Source organism: Morus notabilis, unplaced genomic scaffold (assembly GCF_000414095.1).
Source record: "Morus notabilis unplaced genomic scaffold, ASM41409v2 Scaffold508, whole genome shotgun sequence".
Lineage (NCBI taxonomy): Eukaryota > Viridiplantae > Streptophyta > Magnoliopsida > Rosales > Moraceae > Morus > Morus notabilis.
Genome location: NW_010361936.1, coordinates 533,424 through 549,197, shown reverse-complemented (window position 1 = coordinate 549,197; position 15,774 = coordinate 533,424). Strand labels below are relative to the sequence as shown.

General features: G+C 38.9%; 1 protein-coding gene and 1 non-coding gene across 2 annotated transcripts; both read right to left on the bottom strand.

Moving 5' to 3' along the window:
- Positions 1–1,549: 1,549 nt before the first annotated feature.
- Positions 1,550–3,472, bottom strand: LOC21400913 (chalcone synthase). The gene is made up of 2 exons (XM_010100833.2): positions 3,295–3,472; positions 1,550–2,733 (listed from the first exon to the last, which is right to left on the bottom strand). Exons 1-2 carry the CDS (start codon positions 3,470–3,472, stop codon positions 1,742–1,744), a joined length of 1,170 nt encoding a protein of 389 aa, XP_010099135.1. The 3' UTR covers positions 1,550–1,741.
- A 3,105-nt stretch (positions 3,473–6,577) lies between these two features.
- Positions 6,578–6,684, bottom strand: LOC112092128. The gene has a single exon (XR_002902435.1). It is a non-coding gene; the product is annotated as a small nucleolar RNA R71 (small nucleolar RNA).
- Between the last annotated feature and the right edge of the window lie 9,090 nt (positions 6,685–15,774).

The window sequence follows — 15,774 nt, the reverse complement described above, 5'->3', positions numbered from 1 at the left end:
GATGCGGGGATGTCAGTCTTCACCTTTGTTGATGACTATGATGGTGTGCAATTTGGTGAGAGTTAAGAGTTCTGCGAGAAGAAGATAGTGAGACATCGCACTATTTGAGATTTACCACAACAGTTGTTAGTCGCAGATAGTATGAATTCAACTCTCCTAGGGAAAGCTTGTTGTTTGCTTCCTATGTTTGGTTTTCCAACATGCTATTTGGTTAGATCTCCATCAACTGCATTTGGATTGAAGACTCCGTTTAAGGTATGGTTTGGTTGCTCTGTTGATTTTGTTTTGAGATTTGGTTGTTCTGTTTGTGCTCATGTGAATGATGTTAAGCTTGAGCGAAGGACAAAAACATTCCTAGGATTTGAGTTTTCGGTGAATGGCTATAGGTTGTGGTTTGTTGAGCCAAAGTCACCAAGTTTGGTAATTCACAGAGTTGATTTTGCATCCTATTTGAAGGTAGGGAGTTAGTAGTTGCAGATAAAGATTCCGGTGTTCGTGAGTAGGTGGAGCTTGACAATCTGGTTTCTATTGCATTAGTTATGACAAGTTCAGTGATCAAGTTGGCTGCCGTTTATAAATTCAGGCATCACTTGGACTTATTTGTTGTTGCAAATTAGAATTAACGGGATTTTAGAGGAGATGGTGGAGGAATTTCATTATTCGGGCTTGGCTTAATTTTCACCAAGGTGGAGATTATTGGGAGTGGCTTCAAATTAAGCCCACATGTTAATTTGGTATTGGGCCCAAGGCCCATATCTCTCATTAAGGACTGCCGCTTGTTTTTTTTGTTTTGTTTTGGGAGTAGCATATATAGATGCTGCCTTACGATCTTGAGGGGTAAGAGTGGATAGAGCAGCCGCACGTTTGTTTATCCCTATTGTTACACAGTTTTTTCTTTTTTGTTTCTTTTGAGTGAGATTTAGTCAGAGACTTTAATTCTTGTATATTTGGTATTCTTGCTTTTGAGAGATTTTGAGTGTATTCAGGATTTGGGCGGTGAGAGATTTTTGATAGGCTTTTGTAATCTTCTTTGGTTATAGTGGAATTTTTTCGCCAGTTCTGTTCATGGACTTGGGCTAAAAGCCGAACCACGTTAAATCATTTTGTCTCTTGAATTTTTCTATTATTCATATTTGTTTTGAATCACGTTAAATACAATAATTTGGCATTTGGCACAATAATTTTTTTAAGCATGCTTAAATATAAAATTAAAATTAAACAGAAGCAGGGAATCTAAGCAAGAGAATAAATTGAAAGGAAACGCAAGATATTATTAATACAAATTAAGGAAAAAAAAAATCAGTTGTGCTGTGTGCAATAGTTTTCATTGAATTAGTATACCATACATACAAAAAGAGCCACTCGTACCTTAACAAGACACATGGAGGTTATAAACATGGGGCCTTAAAAAATGCATTGACAATTGCAACAAGCATATAATATGTATACATATATAGGATTATAGATATATATATAGGGTGGTTTGTGGTAATAAATAATATTATCAAGCATATATATATATATTAATCATATCGATTAAAAAGACACATTTATCATATAAAATAATTAAGTTGCAATATGTTTCGCTTCGGCTTTGCAAGCTATTGAGCTAGCAAACATATTAACGTCGACAATTTCAGTATGGATTCCCCAGCAGCATCCAAATAAAGCAATCCCAAATAAACAAATTGACCCCGCACAAAAGCAGAAACAAACTTATTGGGTTAACCGATCGAAACCCCTAAATAGCTACACTGTGGAGCACCACGGTCTCAACGGTGAGCCCCGGTCCAAACCCGAAAAGAACACCCCATTCGAGTCCTTCTCCTGTGGTCTTGAGGCCATCTTCAGCGCCCTTCCTCCTCATCTCGTCCAAAATGAACACTACACACGCACTCGACATGTTACCGTACTCGCTAAGCACGTGCCTTGTGGCGCGTAGTTTCTCGGGCTTCAAGCCACACTTAGCCTCCACTTGGTCGAGAATGGCTGGTCCACCCGGGTGCGCAATCCAGAAAATAGAGTTCCAATCTGAGATGCCTAAAGGCTTGAATGCCTCAGTTAAGGACTTATCAATGTTCTTTGAGATAAGTCCGGGAACATCCTTGAGGAGGTGAAACGTAAGCCCGACTTCTCGGAGATGTCCATCGATGGCGCCCTCACTATCGGGTAGGATAGTTTGGGCCGCTGAAACCAATTGGAATATAGGCTTCTCAACCTCAGGAATAGGATCTGCACCGATGATCATAGCAGCTGCACCATCACCAAATAAGGCTTGACCCACAAGACTGTCAAGGTGGGTGTCACTAGGCCCACGGAAGGTAACAGCGGTGATCTCCGAGCAAACGACTAGCACACGGGCCCCCTTGTTGTTTTCAGCAAGGTCCTTGGCAAGGCGGAGCACCGTGCCACCAGCGAAGCAGCCTTGTTGGTACATCATGAGGCGCTTCACCGAGGGGCGAAGACCCAATAGCTTAGTGAGTTGGTAGTCAGCTCCGGGCATATCAACACCACTAGTGGTGCAGAAGACTAAGTGGGTAATCTTGGATTTGGGTTGGCCCCATTCCTTGATGGCCTTAGTTGCAGCCTCTTTGCCTAATTTCGGCACTTCCACCACCACCATGTCCTGCCTAGCATCCAATGAAGGTGCCATGTAAGCACAAATGTTGGGATTTTCCTTGAGGATCTCCTCATGCAAGTACATGTAACGCTTCTTGATCTGAGATTTCTCACCTGTAAAATTGATTGTAAAAAGTAAAGAATTAGGAAAATCACATGATTTTTTGTAATAGGAGATATTAGAGGAATTAGCTGTCATTTCTTGTTATGAAAAACTTTCCTATGAAGACTAGTTTCTTGACCACAAATGAAAAGGTATTTCAGCACATTCATTTCTAGGCATTCAAATATTTAGGACGACATTTTTGTTACATCATTATTATTATTATTATTATATTATTATTATTATTATTATTATTATTATTATTGTTATTATTATTATTATTATTATTATTATTATTATTATAACTACATAGTTCTTTTGGCAAATTAAATACCAAATTTACTCATATATCGCAATTCCATCAACATGGTTAAGTATTGATGATTAATCCATATTATCTAAACATAACGACAATTGATCACCATAAACCGTTCTGCACTATTACAAACGTAAGAAACAAATTCATATATGTGGTATCCAATTTGATAGAAAGTTAGAAACTACAACAACTAATCCACAGATCACTAATTTGAACCCAAAGACAACATAAACAACAAAAGGAATGTACTTACACATGCGCTTGAATTTCTCCTTGAGTTCAGTCTTGTGCTCACTATTGGTGATGCGGAAGTAGTAATCCGGATAAGAGCTCTGATCAATGCAGTTGGGTGGAGTTGCCGTTCCGATCGCCATGATGGTGGCGGGCCCCTCAGCCCGTTGAGCCTTGCGGACTTCCTCGACGGTCACCATTTTTTCCGATGAAAATCGAAGTTAACTTAGGTGTGGTGTGTTGGCTGCCCAAATAGGGGTTGGCTTCTAACTGCAAAGGTGTAGTTTGTAGTTGCAGTAGAAGCAGCGGAATGTTTGGGCACTAAAATGTTGTGACAAAGTATTGTATTTATAATATTATTGTGGAAAGGTTACTAGATGGGAGTCACGTGCTACACTAATGCCCTTGTAATAAGGAGCTAAGAAGAATAATCTCAACCACTTTGGAGTAGATGGCTGGTTAGCACGTGACTTTAGTTTGGTACGTACGTGTGATTATCTTTCCATCGAACTTCCAAATGATAGTGTTATACTTTATTAGTTTCCACTTACCAAACAAACAAAGAGAAAATGAGTCAATTAGTAGTGACTTTGGTCCTTTTTAAAAAAAAATAAATTTCAAGAGGTCCTCGTGAACCACAAATAGAATGCATTCTGGGGAACGAGGAATATATACGTTGTCGTAGTTACCATTAAATATATAAATTTTAGTGCTGGATTTAAATTTATTCTTCAAAAATCAGAGCAAATTGTTAGATTTTCTCCTCAAATCATATATCTAATTTCTCCTATTTTATGTGTAATTTTATTTTCTTTCCTCTTCTTTTGTATTTTTCCATTTTTTTATTTGTTTTCTATGTACGTTGTTTGCCGTAGTTACCCATTAAATATATAAATTTTAGTGCTGGATCTAAATTTCTTTCTCAAAAATCAGAGCAAATTGCTAGATTTTCTCCTCAAATTATATATCTGATTTCTCCCATTTTATATGTAATTTTATTTTCTTTCCTCTTCTTTTGTATTTTTCCATTTTTTTTATTTGTTTTCTTATTTGACAGGCAACCTCTGAACACTATAATAAGAGAGTTAGTCTAAGGTTTTTGAAAAGTTTTTGATATTCAGTTTTCTGTCGTCTTGCTGTCACTCTCATATTTTCTCTCTTAAACTTGTGAGAATGTTGTACTAGTTAGGCTAAAGTTCTCTTGGTGAGACTAGAGATGAACTTTTGTTAGTGACCTAATTTGGGTTTTGATTCCTTGTGCCGTAAAGTTCAATATCCGAATGAATTAAATATCATCTATCTTTCATTTATTTTTTAAAATATTGTGTGCCAATTTTTATATGAGTTCAGTCACGCTTTTCTTATGTAATTCTGTCGTGCACTATTTTGTCATTCAAATTATTTTACAAATTATATTATATTATAATATTGTCAAATTGATATATTGTCGATTTTGGCTAACTTGTAATAATAATATTTTCGGAGTCAATATAGAGATTTAATTTATTCGATCTTTTTATTTTGTGAATGAAAACTTGAATTGGTGAACGAAATATTAAGGATTCTCGACACCCTACTATGTTTACTACTGAATTTTCTTCACATAAATCCCTTGTCATTTCTTTATTTTATTAGCAACAGAATTGCAACAAAACTTTTCTTTTTCTTTAATTTACTTGTTATTTATTTTTCTCTAACGTTCTTATTCTGCTAATCTTTCTTGTTTATTTTGTTACCTCTCTGTAGATACGACCGCCCTTCTATGCTACAATTGACCGCTTGTGAACATCACTTTTAGGCGTTAATCAAATTTTGGCGCCGTTACCGGAAAGATGCTACCAACAAGATTGATCGGTAAATTTTGAGCCAAAGAAGTAAGTACACATTTTTTTTTATTATTATTGTTATTAATCTGTGTGATTCGATTTCTATTTTTGATTATTAGTCCTTATCTAGCTTTTAGTTCACGTGCTGTAGACTGTAATAGATTAGTAGTTTACTTTTGATATTCTTTTTGATATTTGCGTTTTTTTTTCTTTTTTTTTTCTTTTTCTCCTTCATTTATTTTCTTTACACGTATATAAATAAAAAAAATTATCTTTTCATTTAATTTCTTTTTATTTAGTTTCCTTAGTTTTGAAAGATAAATTAGTATTTACTTTTAGTGTTGTTTCTATTTCCCTTTCTAGTTTTATAATTAATTGTGATTTGATTTTATAATCTTTTATTTTTAATAAATTAGGATTTTATTTTGTTTCTCCATTTATAAATTTTTATTGTTGACTATTATATTGTTATCTAATTTAATTTTTCCTTTTAAGTTTTTTTATATTAATTTTTAAGATTGTGATTAGGTTGTAATTAGTTGACTAGTTTAGATTCCTAATTTAAGTTTCATAATTTCGTAGATTTAGGCCTTTGACTTTAGGAATAGTTTTCATTAATTAGATTTCATTTCATAATGTATTCAATAAAATTTAAAAACTGATTTTGAAAATAATTGTGTGGTTACGTGGAAACTACAATTTGAGGGAATTCTGTTTAGGAAAGTTGGTACTTAAGTGGGCCTCGCCCCACCAATCTTTCCTGGAAACGTTGCTCTGTCTAGGAGGCTATTCATTGAGTCAAGAGCTATAGTCTTTCCTAGGAGCACTCTCGGTGGTTATAATTTACGTTACTATATAATTATATTCTTTTGTTTTGATTAAAAATTAAAAAAAAAAAATTAAAAATTAAAAATTAAAAAAAAGAGTTGCTTAGGGTGAATGCATCAGTATAGAGATGAACTAGGGAGATTCGCTTGACGTCCAGTTTAAAAAAAGAGTCGCTTAGGAAGATTCCCTAGTGAAATCCTATCCGAGTCGTCTTCTATGCCTCCGTCTTCACACTCGTCGTTGAAATTCGCACTTCAAAATCTATTCGCAATGGCACAACATGAGGAAGTTCAGCAGAGGATGTTGCAAGATTACCTGCACCCAACGCATACGGCTGCCCCATCTTGCATCATGTTCCCACCGAATGCACCGCTTACGGATTTCAAGCCAGGCATGGTTGCACCTCTTTCAACCTTTCACGGGTTAGAGAATAAAAACACATATATACACATTTGGGAGTTTGAAGAGGTGGTGGCCACCTTCTACAACCGTGTTAAGGCCACAAAAACTGTCTGATTGGAGTTTTTCCCTTTCTCTTTGAAGGACAAGGACAAAAGCTAGCTGTATTCTCTTAGACCCAGGTCAATTAGCACGTAGGAAGAAATGACGACGACATTCTTCAACAAGTATTTCCCACACCAGAAGATCAACAATTTAAAATGACAGATCTCGACTTTCGCTCAAAAGGAAAATGAAATACTCTATCAAGCTTGGGAGTGTTTTAAAGATTTGTTAAATCTGTGTCCCCACCATGGGTATGAAAGTTGGTGCCTCGTAAGCTATTTCGACGATGGACTCACAATCTGAGAGCGCCAATTTTTTAAGATGATGTGCAACTGAGATTTTCTCCAGAAGGATCCTGACGAAACTATCGAGTACCTGAGTGAGTTAGTTGAGAAAGCCCACACTTGGACTAGACTGAGTGCTACTAAGAGCACTAGTACATACCGACCAGCTGGAGTTTATCAATTGAGGAAAGAGGATAGCCTCAAGGCCCAAGTTGAAGCTTTAATGAAGCAAATTGAGCCCTCAAAAGGAAGGAAAGTAAAGGAACCCATATGGTGGCAAGGGCAGAGGCACATGAGCCCTGCTTCGTTTGTGGTGGAGTGGGTCATCTAGCTCAAGATTGTCTCACTTTTGGTAAAATGAGGGGTATACGAGGAGGAGCAGTGCAATGCATTGGGCACATACAAGAAGCCTAATGGACCTTTCTCAAACACTTATAATGAAGGCTGGAAACACCACCCAAACTTCAATTGGAGAGATCCAAACCAACATGCCCAGTCATCTGGAGGGCAATGGAGATCAGAGCAACAATCTTAACCACCAAGGACATATTTTGTGCCTCAGAATAACATGCAGCCAAAAGGGAATTCTCTAGAGGATACCCTAAAAGCTTTTATGGATGCGCAAAATAAGACGAATAAAAGGGTTGATTCAAAGCTCGCGCAACTGGTGAAAGAGAACAAGGAAATGAAAAGTCAGATCACAAAGCTGACAAAAGCTTTAACTGTTTAGGAGCGCGGTAAATTTCCATCACAAGCCCAGACTAATTTGAGGGGACAACTCACGGCTCAAACTTCCAACTCTGAAGATCAAAATATCAAGGAAGTTAATGCCATCTCTACCCAAAGTAGCAAGAATTTGGACACACCATCGACAATTACTACCACTTTGAGTAATGAAAAATCGGCTCAGGAGAAAGAAGAGCCAACAAATATTCCAGTAAAGGTGCCTTTCCCCCAAGCTCTCCGACCTACTGGGAAAGTGCCGGAAAATCAAAGTAAGATCCTGGAGCACTTGACATAATTTAAGATCAGTCTTCCCTTACTACATGTGATCAAGTAAGTGCTGGCCTACGCCAAGGTTATAAAGGATCTGTGCACCATGAAAAGGAAGCACCATGTCAAGAAGACTGCGTTCTTGACGGAAGTAAGTACGGTGATTGAGCAGAAGACACCACTGAAGTATAAGGATCCAGGTTGTCTTACTATTTCCTGCCAGATTGAGACACATGAATTCGGCTAAGCGTTACTAGACCTATAATCGAGTGTTAACCTCATGCCTTATTCGGTCTATTCGTAATTGGGTCTTGGAGAGATTAAGTCCACATCTATGGTTCTACAACTGGCTGATAGATCCATTAAGAGACCACGGGGAAAGTGGACTTTTCTTGCCACAACAAACGCACTTATCAATTGCAAGTTGATACACAATCCATGGACTTTCTTGTCTTAGATACACAATCCGTGGTGAATATGGAGTCATTCATTCCCATCATTCTAGGAAGACCTTTCCTTGCCACAACAAACGTACTTATCAATTGCATGAATGGTCTTAGAAGATATCTTTCGGGAATCTGACCCTTGAGGTGAATTTTTTTCATATTCAAAAGCAACCACGTGATGACGATGAGTGTCAGTAGACTTTCATTATAACCACGCTCGTCGAGGAGGAAGTTCAACTAGAATATAACTCGGATGATCTTAAAAACCTCCTCCAAAAATCTGAAGTTGAGAGTTCCGACCCTTGTGAGCTGGCTAACATTTCTGCCATTTTCAAAGAATCACAGGACAGAGGAACCAATTTTGGGCCACCATGTTTTGAGGACCTCCCAATAGAAAGAGAAAAACTAAAACCTTGCATCGAGGAGACCCCTATAGTCAAACTTGCTTAACTACCTAAGGGTTTAAAACATGCATTCTTGGGAGATAAAGGCACATTTTCGGTCATTATCTCGTCTAAACTTGATGCATCGCAAGAAAAATGATTGATCAACATACAGCGAAAGCACAAATCTGCATTGGGCTGGACGATTACTGATATCAAGGGTATTAGCCCATTAATTTACTCTCCTTGCAGAAGAGACCCTTAAAGACGCCTGAATCCAACCATGAAGGAAGTAGTTAAGAATGAAGTTTTGAAATTGTTAGATGCTGGCATCATTTATCCCGTTGCTGATAGCAAGTAGGTTAGTCCAACCCAGGTACTGCCAAAGAAATTAAGGGTTACTGTGGTGGAAAACGAGAAAGGGGCTCTGGTTCCCACAAAAGTCATGACTGGTTGGCACATCTGTATCGATTACAGGAAGCTTAACGCCGCCACTTGCAAAGACCATTTTTCACTTCCATTCATCGATCAAATCTAAAAATGTGTGGCAGGTCATCCTTTCTACTGCTTTCTCGATGGTTATTCATGGTACTATCAGATAGAGATAGCTTTAGAAGATCAGGATAAGACCACATTCGCATGTCCTTTTGGTACCTATGCCTTTCGACGAATGTCATTCAGATTGTGTAACACACCTGCCACATTTTAAAGGTGTATGCTGAGCATTTTCAGTGACATGATCGAGAATGCATGGAAGTGTTCGTGGATGACTTAACAATCTTTAGAGATTCATTCGACACGTGCCTTCTCAACTTGGAAGTCATTCTACAAAGATGTCAAGAGAAGGGTCTCATGCTCAATTAGGAGAAGTGTCATTTCATGGCACCATCCGGCATAGTTCTTGAGCACATTGTTTCTAAAAGAGGAATCAAGGTAGACCACTCCAAGGTTGAACTCATTTCCAACCTGTCCACCCGCAAGGCCGTTAAGGATGTTCAATCTTTTCTGGGGCACACCAGATTCTACAGGAGGTTCATTCGAAACAATTCATCTATAGTAAGACCGCTAACAACTTCCTAGCGAAAGATGTTGTGTTTAACTGGACACAGTAGTGTGAGGATGCATTCCGAACACTCATCGCAAAACTGACTTCCGCCCCTATTATGCAACCACCAGATTGGAGCTTACCGTTTGAGATCATGTGTGATGCAAGTAACTATGTTGTGGGGGCCGTTCTTGGTCAACGGAGGGAGGGGAAGCCTTTTGTTGTCTACTATGCAAGCCATACTATGAATAGTGCTCTAATGAACTACTCAACCACTAAAAAAGAGTTTCTTATAGTAGTATTTGCTCTCAACAAGTTCTGTGCATATCTGATTGGTTCACCTATCACCATCTTCACAAATCATGCTGTCCTTAAGTACCTTCTCTCCAAAAAGGATGCTAAGGCGTATTTAATTAGGTGGATCCTTCATCTACATGAATTTGACTTAACAATGAAGGACAATAAGGGAGTCAAAAATGTGGTGGTCGACCACTTATCTCGTCTTGAGTTTAATGATTCCACCGAAAGTCCTGCTATTAGAGATGACTTCCCTGATGAACATCTCTTCATCGTCACTAAGATGTTATGGTACACTCACATTGTTAACTACTTGGTGAGGAGTGAAATTTCATCTACTTGGAGTGCACAAGACAAAAGGAAGTTTTTGGTCGAGATTCATAACTTTTATTGGTATGACCCCTATCTTTTTATGTGCTGCCCTGACTAGATTATGAGACAATACATTCCAGATGATGAATTGTCTAGTGTCCTAAACTTTTGCTATAATGATGCATGTGCTGGTCATTTTTCTCTGAAGAAAACAACTGCAAAGATATTGCAGTGTGGTATTTAATGGCCCACTTTGTTCAAGGACACCAATGACTTTTGTTGTTCCTGTGAGAGGTGCCAAAAGATAGGTGCTTTGTCCCATCACCATATGATAGAAATATTCGACTGCTGGGGGATAGACTTTATGGGACCATTTCCACCTTCTTATAACACCTCACTATGGATTACATGTCTAAGTGGGTAGAAGCCGTGGCATGCCGGAACAACGATAACACCACAGTTGTAAAATTTTAAAGGAAAATGTGTTCTCTTAATTTGGAACGCCACGTGCCATCATCAGTGATCAAGGCACTCATTTCTGCAATCGTTCTTTTAAGGCTCTGACACGCAAGTACGGTGTGGTTCATAAAGTTTCTACTGCCAATCACCTACAGACAAATGGCCAAGCTGAGGTGGCCAACAGGGAGATTAAGCAAATTCTGGAGAAGACGGGTAATCCCAATCACAAGAACTAGTTTCTACGCCTTCCAGACGCACTTTAGGCATACCGTACTGCTTACAAAGCCTAACTTGGAATGTCTCTATACCGGCTTGTTTTTAAAAAAAGCCTATCATCTACCTGTAGAGCTCAAACATAAGGCTTAGTAAGCTACCAAAGCCCTAAACTTTGATCTCAGTACTCTAGGTATCAATCAGAAGCTCTAGCTTTCTGAAATCGATGAGTTAAGGAACGATGCTTATGAAAATTCCAGGATCTACAAGACAAAAATGAAAGCGGCTCATGACAAATAAATCCTGAGAAAGGACTTCATAGCCGTTGTCCTAGTCCCGTTTTGACCGCTGTCTTTAGCGCTATCAAACTCTTTCCAAGTACACATATTTTTCAAGTTTCTCAAAATCCGTGCAAAGATGATGTCTATTCATTATCTGTAGTAATAATCATATTCTTAAGGAATTTACTATCACGACAAGCTCTAAGTCATCGACTATAGGTAGCTAAGCCTAGAAAATTACGCATTTTCTGCTACGCTCTACATACCTTGATTGCGTGACCTTAGTCTTTTGAGTACTCATTTTCTTAAGAAAACATATGACATTTTAACTCTGACTGGTTCTATCTATTTAATGACATAATCTCACTTTTTGTCATTTTGTGGTTCTTCGTCGTTTATATAGCTTATCCCTCTATAGAGTTCTAACCGATCTGTTTCTATGGTATATTCTTAACTCCTTACGTGGTAGACATGGCATCCACAGTTGAATACGTGTTTTTCTTCTTTCTAGATTACTATCGTATATTATGTCACTCTAGGACTTCCTCAATAAATTCTATTGAATGTTGTATTTTGGCTTCGAAAGTCTACCAAAATGGTCCTCTATTCCTATTATTTCTCATTGTCGAATCCGAACCAGGCTAAGAGTGGTGGACTCATTATTCATCGTAGCTTATCCTTTGTATCTTACCCCTTTCATGTCTTCTTAGTCTTAATTTAATTGAGTCCTTAGACTCATTCACTTCATAGCTAATGGGTTCTGTTATAGCTATTCTATTTCGATATTATCATCAACATCTCGAAGCGAGAGGCTTTAATTGATGGTCTTAGTTGGGTTGGATCACTAGTTAAAATGATCTTTGTTTTTCCTACTTAGGAGATTCTAGTTATTTGACTACAATGTGATCGTTCTTAATCTAACTTTTGATGTTCAACCTTGAACTTGACAGGGTTTTCCTTTTTGAAGTAGGATGGGTACACTAGTAATCCTTTCTTACTCTGTTAGGTACTTTCACTACAACAATAAAGGTTATTTGTGACGACCTTATTTGCAACGACATTTGTCATCGTAAATATTTTATTATTTGCGACAACATGTCGTCACAATTAACCCCCGTTAAATAAATTAAGTATGACGTCGCTAATAAGTTTATTGTCGTCGCAAATAGTTTAGGCGCGCAATTTCCAATGGCGCGGACTTTTGCCGCCAAAGGAATCCATTTTTGTATCTGATTCATAGTTTTGATAGCTTCTACATCTTATTTGGAGGAACCCTATCGATTCCGCCCTTTAGCCGAACAATAAGAGCTTGACACCTATTCTTAGGTCCTTTCATGAAACTCACGCTCTACTAAGTCATAATGGTCTATCGTGTTGTCCGTAACTCTCCAATCTTCGATATGGTCGTAACTTTTGTTTGTCATATCTCTAACTCGTCAGATAATGAATTCGTATTGGTCCTATATAGATTGGAAGGCTTGATAAGCCTTACTTAGAGGCATTACAGGCGTCATCCTTCTCGTATCTTATTTCTTACCTAACATCAATATATCTCTTTCTATTGATGTCAGGAGGGGTGTATAATTCTTATGGCCCTTAAATTGCCGTTACGTTCCAAACCTTGATATCTTTTTCTTAAACTTGCTAATCATATTGACTAGACGTTGTCAGTTTTCTAGTCCTTACTATCTATACTCTTATCAGGGAGATCGTATTGATATTTTCGAAAGAGATCAGTCATTCATGTCTATCACTTCTTGAGGAACATATCATAATGTGTTGACGGTGTTTTTCTGACAACGCGTGATTCGCTCTCCAAAGACACTCTTAGTAACACTCACGGCTTAATTAAAGATTAAAGTGGAAAAATAATGCAAAGGAGACAAAGATTTATAGCGGTTCGGCAAGAACTCTTTGCCTAATTCACTTGAGGATGCACTAATATCTTATGGGATTACAAGCTTTCTTGGAATAATGAAATAGTGCGTGACCCTTCAATGGGCTTTTTTGGCTCTATTTATAGGCATTTACATATAATCATTTCTTTTGTGCTTCCCGAGGAGGAAGCCATCTTCTATCCCTTGATTCTAAGGTGGGTAGGTGTATTTTCATGATGACCTCTCTTACCGGCCGCCTGATTTCCTGACTTCGACAGTAGCAGTCGGCGTAGAGCTTTCATCGTGGTGGTGCATTAGCCTCCTCGGCTTCATCCGGCAACCCTGTGAACTCTGCCACAAAGTCTGTCAGGGCTTGGCCCTTGATGGCAGTCCGCGATTTGTAGTCAATATCGAATTGGCTGAGCTCTATGGACCATTTTAGGAGTCAACTAGAGGCGTCGGGCTTTTGTAATACTTGCCTAAGGGGATGGTTGGTCAAGACCTGAATGCTATGGGCCTGGAAGTAGTGGCGTAACTTCCTCGATGTCACAACTAGCGCGAGGGCGAGCTTTTCCATCTGGGGATACCTCGTCTCAGCGTCGAGGAGGCGCTTGCTAGTGTAATACACCGGCAACTGTACCTTTTTCTCTTCGCGGATCAACATCGAGCTAACGGCGTGTTCTGAGACCGCCAGATACAAGCTCAGTACCTCTCCGGTCACTAGTTTGGACAACAGAGGCAGTTTCCCAAGGTGTTCCTTCAATTGTTGGAACGCTTGTTCGCACTCCTCCGTCCATTAGAATGGCTTGCTTTCTCTCAAGGTATCAAAGAATGGTACGCACTTATCCGTAGACTTTGAAATAAACCTGTTAAGTGCGGCCACACAGCCTGTCAGCTTCTGGACTTCCTTGGGCTTCCTTGGCGATTTCATGTCGAGGAGGGCCTGTATCTTTTCCGGATTGGCCTCAATTCCTCGACTGCTCACCATGAAACCTAAGAATCTTCCTGACGTGACAACGAATGCACACTTGTGGGGATTTAACTTCATTTTGTACATTCTGAGGACGCCGAACATTCGCCTGAGGTCCTCCACATGGTCCTCGACTTTCCTGCTCTTCACCAACATATCGTCCACGTATACCTCCATTGATTTTCCTAATTGTCCTGCAAACATTTTATTGATGAGGCGTTGATAAGTCGATCCCGCGTTTTTTAGACCGAAGGGCATGACTTTGTAATAGTAGAGACCCATGTCGGTGACAAATGATGTGTGCTCTTCGTCGCGGTCGAGCATATGTATCTAATTGTACCCAGAGTATGCATCCATGAAGCTCAGTAATTCGTGTCCCGTCGTAACGTTGACCAGCTGATCGATTCTGGGTAGTGGAAAGTTGTCCTTGGGACAGGCTTTGTTCAGATCGCTGAAGTCGACGCATGTTCGCCAATCCCTATTGGGTTTCTGCACCAACACGAGATTCGACACCCATTCGGGGTATAAGACTTCTCGGATGAAGTTATTCCTAATCAACTTGTTGACCTCTTCCCGCAGGGCCTCGTACCGCTCCGCATTCATGGGTCGACGCTTTTGCCTTTTAGGCAGACACTTCTCGTCAATGTTTAACCTATGACACATGATATCGGGGTTTATCCCTTCCATATCTTCGTGTGTCCAGGCGAACACATCGAGGTTGCTTCTGAGGAACTCAATCAGTCCCTCACGGGTTTGCTCCCCCAGCTCCAAGCCCACCTTCAGCCTCCTTGAAGGTTCTCTTTCATCAATGGGGACTTCGGTCAATTCCTCGACCGGTCCCGTTCTAGGCTCTTCCGCTGGGAGCCTCGGATCTAGGTTGAACCCTTCTCCCCCGGTCGTCACCATCATCCTCATCTCTCGCCTTGCTTGCTCCGGCTTAGCGTAGTGGCGGACCGTCTCTGAGTACGTGAGTCTTGACTCGTACTGATTTTCTTGGACTCTTCCAACCCCGTTGGGTGTCGAAAACCGCCTTCAATGCCCGTAATGTCAGGCGTCTTATGACCGCGTTGTACTGGTCGCCTATTGGGAATGGTGTCCTAGAAGCATGAGATGTAATAGGATATTTATTATTTATTTAATAAAAGAGTTTATTCATTATTTTATGTGCATATATTTATGAATATTTTATGAATATCAATAAAAATTCCATGATTATTTATGTAACCTTAAACATTGTATATAAGTGTTATATACAAGACGATAATGTTTAAGGATAATAATAAAAAAGTAATGTTCATAATGAATTTAATTAAAGTTCAGAATCTTTAATTAAAACATTATTAATAAATGTCATTCCCATTTAGAATGGAACGGTGTTATCCGCACTGTTAATATGGTGAGATATTGAATGAGTGTATTTCGCATAATGAGATTATGTGGAACAAGGACACAGACACAATATGAATTTCTAATAATTCCGTTAAGTATAAAAATTCTAATTGAGTCTATCAATGGTCATATATAGGATGGTCTTAATCCTGAGTTCTTAACAGACTCCTATTTATGGATTTGTGTCTTTTGATTTACTCGGTACGGATTTTGAGATCCTGAATCCTATTCCTTGTATTTTGGAGACATGATAAAGTAGGTAGCCGGGAATGTTATTACACGAGATGGAATCCATTCCTTCTTAAGAAAGAAGTAGATAAATAATTCTCTTGAGGGTTGATTCGGTACTTGGACCAATACGAGCTCTGATTCATGAATGTATTTTATGAATCACT

Excerpts from the sequence above, each read along its gene's own strand:
- LOC21400913 (XM_010100833.2), bottom strand. The coding sequence starts at position 3,472 with ATGGTGACCGTCGAGGAAGTCCGCAAGGCTCAACGGGCTGAGGGGCCC. Across the intron at positions 2,734-3,294 it reads GGAGAAATTCAAGCGCATGT|GTGAGAAATCTCAGATCAAG; the intron begins GTAAGTACATTC and ends TCAATTTTACAG.